Raw genomic sequence first — 11,156 nt, 5'->3', positions numbered from 1 at the left:
TGGTTTACTAATAGGGTGATCAACGAAAGGAACAGACTTAGTAACCATGTAGTGAGCGCTGCAACTATCAATGTTTTTAAGAAATGGTTAGACAACTTTATGGATCGGGATGGCAGGTGGTAATGGACATGGGACAGCCTAGTATAGGCCTCATGGTCTCTTGCGGTCTCTTTCATTTTTATGTTATGTTCCTAATAACATTTTTATCTCTAATGTAACTATAGAATTCTTTGGTATTCTCTTTGGGTTTATCAGCGATATTCATTTCGTTTAGTCGTTTTCGTTTTTTCTTTATTATCTTTTTTTAATTTTCTCTATATTATTACAACTTTGATAGTCATTAGGTGCATCCGAGCACTTGTATTTCTTATAAACATGTTTCTTTTTAGCAATACTTTTTTCAGTTTCTTTGTCAAGCCATTTTGGGAGAGTTTGATTTGGGAGGCGTCTGTCCTTAAACGGGATGTAAGTATGAATCCTCTTAGTAAGCGTATTTTGAAATATTTCCCACGTCTGATCTACATGTCTTTTGCTTAATTTTGCCTCCCAATCTGTAAGCTGAACCTCCTGACATAGTCCAATGAACTGAGCTTTACTGAAATAAGATATTTTAGATACACAAATATCTATTCTAATTTTTTTAACAGTTTGTCCTTTATCACCTTGCTCTATATTGACATTTGGTCCTTCATTAACATTCAGTGCCTCATGGACAATTGGCCCATTATGGACATCTGGTCCTTCACGGTCATCCAATCTCTCATGTACGTCTTACCACCCCCCATCACCGTGTCCCACACAGGCCACCTGTCGTTCATTGACATTCTGTCCGGCATTGCTTTCTAAAATTATTTTTTGTCCTCCACTGGCATTAAATCCTATCGTGATATTTTGTCCTCCACTATCATTACATCTCATCGTGATATTTTGTCCATTGATATTACATCCTAATGTATTATTTTGTCCTCTACCGAAATTATATCTTAAAATGATATTTTGTCCTACACTGACATATTTCTCTACATTATTCCTACGCCCTACTCAGTTTTCCCCAATACCCTCTATTTACCCTTCCCTTTGAGTTTCTACCCCATATATATATATATATATATATATATATATATATATGTGTGTGTGTGTGTGTGTGTGTGTGTGTGTGTGTGTGTGTGTGTGTGTGTGTGTGTGTGTGTGTGTGTGTGTGTGTGTGTGTGTGTGTGTGTGTGTGTGTGTGTGTGTGTGTGTGTCGGAATAAAAGGAAACTTAGAGGAAAGTATAACTTCTATATTTCGGCTAATAGCTATAGCCCTCTTCAGGAAAGTACAGATTATAAGAATTTGGAGTGACATAAGTACAATTGAGATGTGAGTAGAAGGGGAACACGCAGAGCTAAAACCGGACAATCCGTCATGCAGGGCAGAGTCAGAGGTGAGGGGATGTGTGGGTGGAGGTGGGAGGTCAGAAGGGAAGTGGAGTGGGACCGGGGTCAGGAGGGTGACAATTCTTAACCGAACGGCTCATAGCTAGCCGTGAGATTATGTCCGTGGACCATTAACCTTTGGAGATGTTCAAGTTCGGACGTACTTCGATTAGGGCGGATTCAACAATTTTTCTTCTAAAGCTACAGTTGGACTTAAAATTTTGGCTTTGTCCCAGTCAAGACTGTGATTTTTGGTACTGACGTGTTGGAACACAGTGGAATTTTCCTGGGCATACCTAGTGGGTCTTTTGTGCTCCGGTAACTGGGTGTTAAGATCCCTTCCGTTCTGACCAAGATACACTAGACTTGATCAAACTGCATTCAATTCAATTTCTTTCTGTGATGTTATGGTTCTATGTAATGGCTTTAGCGTTATCCTAGTTTTAACCACCCGGTTGACTGGGATAACGCTAAAGTCCTCACATACAACAATAGCATCACAGAAAGAAATTTAATTGAATGCAGTTTTATCAAATCTATTATGGGAATAAAATTAATCTCCATCAAGGTTTGTACAAATTAGATAGTTATATTTGCCATGAAATTTCAAAATTATTCAAATTGTAATATACCAGTTATGAGCAATTGTCCTATACTTGTTGGTTACCAAGACGGGATCAAATGTCACGTGTACTTCTTCCACTACCTCTCCGAATTCCCTCTTTACCATGTCTCATTATGTCATATATTCTGTAGCTTACTTCTTCATTTTTATAATTCCTTCTTTGTATCAGCACTGAAGATGTAATTATACGAAAGCGCTCTGTTTTGTTAGTTTACTTTTTCCTAGTGGTTACTTACGCATTTGTGAACACAACCTCCTAGTGTTTTATTGGATATATATATATATATATATATATATATATATATATATATATATATATACATATATATATATATATATACATATATATATACATATATATATATATACACATATATATATACATATATATCCATATATATATATACACATATATACATATATATATATATATATATATATATATATATATATATATTGTCATGGGTTTCCTAGGTTTGGCCTGAGTTGATGGAAAATATGAAACTAATTTCGAGTCTAGAGGTAAGTCGAGTTCCAGTTCGGGAGCAAGCCCGTAACAATAAAGTGGAACGTATAGAGAATATAGATAGATTAAGGTACGTTCCGATTAAAAGCTTATATAAGACTGAATGTAAGCAAGATTATAAGGGCGGATGGGTAATATAGAAGTCTGTACGAAGCTTAAATAATCTATATTTAGTACAAGTGAAAAATAAAGCTTTACTGTTTTAACATTTACAAGCATACACTCGCAGTATTTGGAAAAAATGAGCATAATACATTTCTTAGTAAATTACATGTAACAAATAAACAAAATTATTGATGTCCAAGATTAATGGTTTACACTATACTTGCGTATACTTGGTGCACGATCAACAGCAAAGAAGGGGTGAGACCACGAAAATTTAATCCATCTTCCTATCATTTTTGAAAAATTTGGCATCCAGATAGTATTCAAAAATAATAATAACATTAAGAGTCTGTTAATTAAAAATTCTCCAAGAAGTAAAGAAGGATGTATTTATAACATACCATGTAAAAACTGTGATTTTATTTATATAGGCCAAACAGGCAAAGGCTTAGAAAAAAGAATAGGCCAACATAAATATAGTATTAGAACGGGGCAAGTGTCTAGTGGATTATTTGTCCACCAAAGGGATTATGGTCATAATATTGACTGGGGAAATTCTAAAATAATTACTTCTTGTAATAATATTATAGAAAGAAATATTATTGAATCTTGTTTTATAAAAATAAATTTTGGAAATAACATGAACTTGAGTTTGGGTTTATTTAAATTGGACAATTTTATTATTGACAAAATTGCGTGTAATAAAATGTAACATGGGACCTCTCCGAGTATCCTTGTCTTCTTATGTATTTATTGTTTCTTTCTGTATGGCTTTTTTGTACCTTTAAAAATGTGTAAATAGACGAAAACATTCGGTATCTGTTTTTTTTTCAATTTCCCGGTGGTTTCTGAAGAAAAAAAAAATATATATATATATATATATGTATGTATATATATGTATATACATATATATGTGTGTGTGTGTAAGAGAAGATTTGGAATCTGGTATCCATATTGGAAAACTGTAAACACAAGATTCAATTGAAGGGTTTATTTGCCCGACGTTTCGATTCCCGTCCAGGAATCGTCTTCAGGGGGTAAAACGGTTACATGAATGTGAACTCATTATAAATCGCCGAAATGGTAACCCTGGGAAAGGTTCACCCTCTCAGTCAATTGTACAAAGCATACCTTACAATAATAAAATAAATACATTACAATAGAAATTAAATTCCAATTAAAAAAATTCAAATAAAAGTTACATATTTGTGAACATAAAACAAGCGAAGCAAAAGTAACCATAGGTGACACACAGTAAAAACAACAGGATAGAGATGTAAATAGAAGTGGACCAAATGTCCGCAATGAAGAAAGAACAAACGACTAAATAAAAAATAAAAAAATACACTACAATAATAAAAATAAAAATAAAATAAGTTATAAGGCTGTGAACAAAAACATGAGTAGCAAAAAGCCTCAAACGTAACACTAACGTGAACACTTCAGAGCATCCAACAAGGACTAAATGTCCGCAAAGAAATGTCAAGGGCAAACGACTAAATTACAATCAAACAAATAAAACCAAACAAAATAAAAAGAGTAAATGGCAGTGAATATAAAGCAAGTGTGACAAAAACATCAAAATGAAACCCAAAAGTAAAAACAAAACATAATCCAAAGACGTAAAAAAGAAAGAAGGTGGACCAAATGTCCGCCGAAGTAGGAAGTGGGGGACAGGAGGAACAAGGACTCAATAACAAATGACTACATTACAAGCAAAGAAGATAAAAGAAGAACCGAAGAGAAAAAGGAAGCAAACTACAACTGTAAAGGAGGACAAAAGTCACGGGAAGGGGGAGTCGAAGAGGTGCATTGGGAGATCGCTTTCGAGAAAGAAAGTCGGCCAAAAGCCAACTGGTGAACAAACGACAGGTCGAAAAGAAGCAGACGGAGACTAGAAGACAGATCAGAGGAATTAGCCTGTGTTACTCCTCGTGCCTAAATAAATAGGATTGAGGTCAATGCACCTGTTTATGCAGTTGCTCTTAGTTTCCCATGCTTCCAAGAATAGTCTTTTCTTTTCGTTATTTTCTTTGTGTAGAGTTGTCACTCACACACACACACACACACACACACACACACACACACACACACACACACAAAAGGACCTGTATATCTACAGGCATGCTTTTATATACATGATCACCAATATTTATGTAACAGGTGTAACCTTGCTTTGCTGGTGTTTCAACATTTTGGACTTGGAATCATCAGTTTTTTCTCTCACGGAATCATATATCCTATGCAATGTGTGACATTGGAATTGACTATGATAACCAAAATTGTAGAGGGAACGAAAAAGACTGTCTGACACATCATATGGGAGCATTTTTTAACTCCATATAAGACGGAATGAGGCGTCTTACCTGTGGAAACAGTAATTGTGCTATTAATGCAAGCACTGACATGAGGAAGCCAATCCTTTCAAGATTTGTGGAAGCTACTAGCAACGTGCCTGAGAATGTCCAAAATATTCCTATTCGCCCGCTCTATTAGACCATTAGATGGAGGATGATAACCAGTCACAAAGGTTTGAGTGATGCTGTAACTTTTGCAAATGTTCGCTAAAACTTCATTCCTAAATTCAGTTCATTGTCACTAAGGAGTTATCAAGTAGTGTACGGACAAAAAACATAAGAAACTAAAGCATGGGACACCACTGGAGCAGAATTGCTTCGTAAGGGAGCCAATATTACAAAGCGACTAAAGTGGTCCACACATACAAGTACATACACTGAAACTTGAGTACTACGGGGCAATTGTAAAAGGTTTATAGCCATGGTCTGAAAAGGACGAGAAGGAGTAGAGTATTCTAGGATAGGAGAAGTGTGAGTAGAACCTTTGTTCTAGGCACAAGAACTACACTGGGCTACATGAGTGGTAATGTCAAGTCGCATTCTAGGCTAATGATATTTCTTGCGAGCCATGGTCAGATAGTCATAGAAAGGAAATATCCTTCTTGAGGAGACGTGTAAGGGAAGATGCAATTGGATATGGCATTTGCTAAGTTTATCCTGATGCGTTACTCCAGAGAAGTCATGTGTTATGTCAGAAGAGGTATCAGAGAAGTTTCTACGTACAGAGGTCTGCTTTAAATTGTGCTTGTGACGATTACGGCGAAAGCAAAAAGCACTTGACCAACTTGACTTGTTACAATAAGTACATGTAAGTACAGGTGGTATTGATTTAGACGAAGGAGTACTTTGTGTAGGTACTAATTACTGAGGGGGTGGAGGAGGAGAATTAGGAACATCAATATGTTGTTGCGCACTGCCAATACACGGAGAACCATAAGGCACTTCCTTTAGTTTACTTGAAAGCCTTGTCGCAAAGAACAACAGGAATTCTTCCGTCTTATAGCTGAGAAAAGATGCTACTCTTGTCTCAAAAGGCACCAACAACAAGATATAAAAAGGTATTCCAAAATAAGGCGGAACCTATCCAACATGATAGCATCTCTATCTACCCAATTTGATTAAACAATGACTCCAAGGCCTCTAAAGCAATCTTGCCGGCCTTGGCCTGAGCACGCATGTAGTTCAGTTTTCCCAAGTGGGACGTGAGCACATCAGCTAAACGGAAACTCCATAGAAAATTATTAAATACAGGAGGATCTGCAACAACTTTGAGAAAATTAGCTCTAAAAGTATCATAATTATAGCTTAATGTTTTGGGGTTAAGACATGAGGCTGACATCATTTTAGCTGCCAAGGAGTTAGGAACAAGTTGAGATCTCACGAATGAGATTTTGTTAGACCCACTACTGACATTTGTGTTTACTATGCTATCCTTTATTGTTGGGGGTAGGCAGCCGATGTATAATAGGGATCCTGAAGTGAGAATCTAACTATGGAAGGATCCTGATGTAAAACGGTAAATGTAGTGTTAGCAATCGTCTAAGATGAAATTTGGTCACTAATAAATGAAGGCAACTTGGGCTTGGTAGACATCGTTAAAGGAGGGCAAGGTAATTTGGTGCCACTTCGTAGCAACATTTACGTGAAAAAAATTCTTAATGCATGCATTAATTATTGCGACCACTTACAAAAACACATGCCCCACTAAAAGAATGATGAGTCCTTCTTGCCTGGCGGTATTAAAATAATCCAACATTTGGGGAAATACCTAAAAAGGTAAACAGTAACACCACTTTTCTGTAAAAGAATAACTAATGAAAAAGGCATCGCAAGAGGTGACCATACAATAACAAAGTAAAAGCAATATTGTGACGTATGGAACATGGCTACCTATCTATGAAGTAAGCAATATGGCAGCCTGGCCAAAGAATTTATAATAAAAAAAAAATAGACTCACAAAAGTTCAAAAGGTTACAAGCATGTGTAACTAGAAATGAAAATAGATACACAAGATTGACAACCACCCATGTGAACATAACCAGTATTTTTTTTTTTTTTTCGGGAGGCAGCGTACTGAAGCCTGGCAATCATACAGGCAATTCACACAAACTAGACTGGTTCAGTAATTGTTCCATATCCAGGCTTCAGACTAAAGTCTACACTTACTTTATCTTTACTTTATCCGTCCTCTTGTACCGTCTTTGGCGTGAAGGTGAGAAAGAGTTTTCTGTCTCTGGCAAGATGGACGGCTTGGATGGGTGGGATGATGTTCGTCTTCAGGGTTTCTTTCACACTCTCAATCCAGGTCTTCCTTGGTCTTCCTCTTGCCTTGTAACCTGATCTTTTCTTATTGTATGCTTTGTTGGCAAGTTGGTGAGGTGCCATGCGTGTCAGATGCCCAAACCACCTGATTGTTTGTCTCTGAATGTAATGGAGAACAGGTGTTGTTCCCACCATTTCTCTGATCGTGGTGCTTCTGATCATGTCCCGTCTGGTTTTGTTGATGGCTCTTCTAAGACATCGCATGTCAAAGGTGGTTATTTTGCGTTCTAGACTTTTGGTCAGGGTCCATGTCTGGCATTAATATGTCAAGGTGGGGATGAAGATGAAGTTAATGAGTTTGGCTTTGGTTTCAATAGGGATGTTGGGATGTTTGAGGAGTGGGGCAAGCTGGTAGCTGACGCTGTTGGCCTTCTGTATTCTCGTCTCAATCTTTCTGTTGAGACGTCCGTCTTCAATGAAAATACTGCCGAGGTACTTAGACTCGCTGACTTGTTTCACCGGAGTTCCGTCGATGCTGATTTTGAAGTTGCTAGGTGTTCTGTCAACCTTCATCGTCTCGGTTTTGCTGATGCTAATCTTCATATCGAGCTTCTTGCACTGTGTGTTCAGGCTGTCTTTGTGCTCTTGAATTTCATCTTCTTTCTCATGTACCAGGCTCTGATCGTCTGCGAACAGTATCTCATTCAGGTCTTCTGGGTTGGGGTTTGCCTCTTTCGTGATTTTGTCCATGTCTACGCACGCAGCAATAATAGGCGAACGTTCCACTAATGTAAAAGACGTTGATTATAACCGAAAGACCAGACGGAACGCCAAAGCTGGAGACCACGAGGTTTGTAATAAAAAAAAATCACATGTCGCACATTTAAATTACACTGTTCATGAGCACCAACTTTTACATAATTCCTAAAGTCACCATATCACAAGAAAACCGAAAAAAAACGCAAACACAAACGTAATGCTGGCCAGCCAAATTTCGTATCACTTGACAATCGTCTAAATGTTCAAAATTGTTCAAAGTAAGCAAATATAACTTAACCACGTGTCACCAAAATGTAGTAGGCTGGCAATGAAAAGCACCTTTCAATGGTAAAATAATATAATAAATCACAATTCGATAGATTTACACGAAAAACAGAAAGCGTGTTTACACTTTGAAGGTACGACAAAAACTGACCCCAAGCTTTGAATTAGATGAAAAAACTCACATTCGAGCGAGTGGGCCGTACACTTGGTTCTCCCAAGCATACTTGTACACAAATACAAAATAATAATTCAATTACATATTCAATACACAATTACAAAATTAAAGGCTAGCAATATACCTACTGGCTATCCTAACCCCCCCAGCCCAACTCCACACTTGACCCCGCGACTTTTCCTTGAATGAGATCATTTGGAACATCAAGTAATTTGTCTATGTTCCTGTTAAATTCCCTTACTTATGTCAAAGGAGTATATATGTCTTACCACCTCGAATATCTTGTACTTTCCTGAAGAGGGCTACAACCAGAAGACGAAATATAGGAGTCAAACGTTCTACCAATTTTTCTTATACTCAGGCTGTGAGTTCTCAGTATGATATCCATATATATCTGATGAGGATATGACATTTATAATTTTTTCGTAGGAATTAATTTTTGGGTAGTGAGTTAGCGACTTTACTTTGGAGAGGAAGTACTCGGCCGAGGTGTGCCGAGTTTCTTCCCTGCCAAGGGCCTATTAACACAACACAAGTCAACAAAAAAAAATTCCTGATGGCCTAAGTTTGAGAACAATTTTTTAGTAATTTGGGGTCACTGAGTTTAAAAACGTTAATATATACATTTCTATAAAGTTTTTTTTTCATAAATTGGTTCATATTTTCCCAGCTTATAGTTACAAGAGATATCATAGGTAATGATTTATGCTGATATTTTATTCCATCTATGTATTTAGACACTGCACTTAAGGGAGAAGTATAAAAACAAAGCTTTATCATATTTACTAAAGTATGATTAAAACAAATGAGTCATATGTGTGGATCGAAAAATGGCAAATTGCATAAACACGGCAAAGGAAACATGGACTGGAAGTGAAGCGTTTATTCCTGACGTTTCGTCATCGCGGCCTTCTTGAGACTTGAGTACTCCAAGGGCTTGATCCTGACGAAGAGCGAAAGAAACCATCCACGTGAGCAGGTTAAAAGAAAGAGAAGGCAACGCCACCAACAGAACATCGTACATGGCGCTTCCTAACTCTGAGAAGATAGGAGACATTACTAGAATGCTCAGGAGCACAGAAGTAAAAGCAGCGATAACATCGGGAACGAAGATCGGTGATATATTAAGAAGCGGAACCAAGATGAGGGGGAGTGAGGACAGCGTCGTGTATAAGATCCCATGCACATCATGCGATAAAGCATATTATGGAGAGACGAAGAGGGGGCTTAACACAAGGATCAGGGAACATAAGGCCGACCTCCGTCACCATAGGCTCACCAACGCAATGGTGGTGCATGTAGACGAATCTGGGCACCTCCCACAATGGAACCGAGCCGAGGTATTACACAAAGGTATGGATAAGAAGACCAGGAAATCCATAGAAGCTGCATACATCACTACTCGTCCCAACATCAACAGTAAGGCTAAACCTGGGCTAACCTGGACTAAATCCTGGGCGAGTATAGCGCTTCACGATTGGGTATCTCAGCGGGCCAATCAGAACACAGCGTTCTACGCTCTTATACCCCCTTGAGCCTCCAAGCGTGTAAGTAAACTCCTCACGATCCAGTATGCTAATTCCTTTGCTCGTTGGCTTAGCAGAGGCCCAAACCGTCTCTCACTCAGAACCCTCAATCTGATCGCGGGCTGGTCGACGGAGAGATTTGGGACACCTCTCTGTCAAACCGGCCCGCAACCTAACGCTAGCCTCTTCGCTGACGCTGGTGAGCGAGTTTACACTTCTGACATTTACACACAATTCCCAATCGCGTAATTCTCTGTTTTCAGAGTTATGATTGGAAGGAAAGAGATCATATAACACCCGCCCGCCTGCCCCCCCTCGCACCGCCACTGAATCAATTCTACTGACCTTCAAACCCAACCTGGGGAAAAGCAGGCTTCTCAGGCCCCACCTGTGGCTTATCAGGAACGCGCTCTACACGCTCGCCGGTGGGGGTGAGGAGATATGTCCCCTTTGCTGCTGCCGGCCGACCTCTTCGTTGACGTCGGCAGACGGGTTTACACTGCCCGCCTACCCCCCCCCCCCACTCGTACCGCCACTGGATCAACTCTACAGGATCTCAAACCCAACCTGGGGAAAAGCAGGCTACTCAAGCCCCACCTGTGGCTTAACAGGATCGCGCTCTACACACGGAAAGTTAACTCTACTCACTTCCCGTAAGATACACACACACACCTCTCACGAACATAGCCACGTCACACGCTACACTTACTTTTTCTTCTACTAAAATTTGCTTCCTTTCTAACTTTCTCTTATACTACATCTTCTCATTTCAGTTTACCTCCCACTAAAGATTTTTCCGTTTTTCCATCTTTCTCTACTACTACGCCTCCTACCATTTTCTAAACTTTTGTTTGTGATCCTAATCCTAATCCCGGCGTCGGCGCCCCCGTCCAAGCTCCCCGTCCATTTCTCCCGAGCCTCTACCACCAACTGCCCCAAATCACTCGCCAATTCGCCCGGTGGCAAAAGCCCTCTTTTATACGCTACTGTCTTTTCATTTTCTTACAGACATTCTTCCCCTCCCACAAAAACCGATCCCGCGCAAGCGGGTGGTCTTTCCTAGGAATTCAGAATTCAGAATTCCTTTGAGAAAGTCAATAAACGAAACGTCAGGAATAA

General features: G+C 38.9%; 1 protein-coding gene across 1 annotated transcript; it reads right to left on the bottom strand.

Annotated features, from left to right (window-relative positions):
• Positions 1 to 7,610: 7,610 nt before the first annotated feature.
• Positions 7,611 to 8,042, bottom strand: LOC143023033 (uncharacterized). The gene has a single exon (XM_076181486.1). The coding sequence runs from the start codon at positions 8,040 to 8,042 to the stop codon at positions 7,611 to 7,613; it is 432 nt and encodes a 143-aa protein (XP_076037601.1).
• Between the last annotated feature and the right edge of the window lie 3,114 nt (positions 8,043 to 11,156).

Source organism: Oratosquilla oratoria, unplaced genomic scaffold (assembly GCF_046742065.1).
Source record: "Oratosquilla oratoria isolate Oo_2021 unplaced genomic scaffold, ASM4674206v1 SCAFFOLD281, whole genome shotgun sequence".
Taxonomy (NCBI): Eukaryota; Metazoa; Arthropoda; class Malacostraca; order Stomatopoda; family Squillidae; genus Oratosquilla; species Oratosquilla oratoria.
Note: the sequence above shows the minus strand (reverse complement) of the source record. Positions and strands in the feature narration are given on the sequence as shown.

Excerpts from the sequence above, each read along its gene's own strand:
- LOC143023033 (XM_076181486.1), bottom strand. The coding sequence starts at position 8,042 with ATGGACAAAATCACGAAAGAGGCAAACCCCAACCCAGAAGACCTGAAT.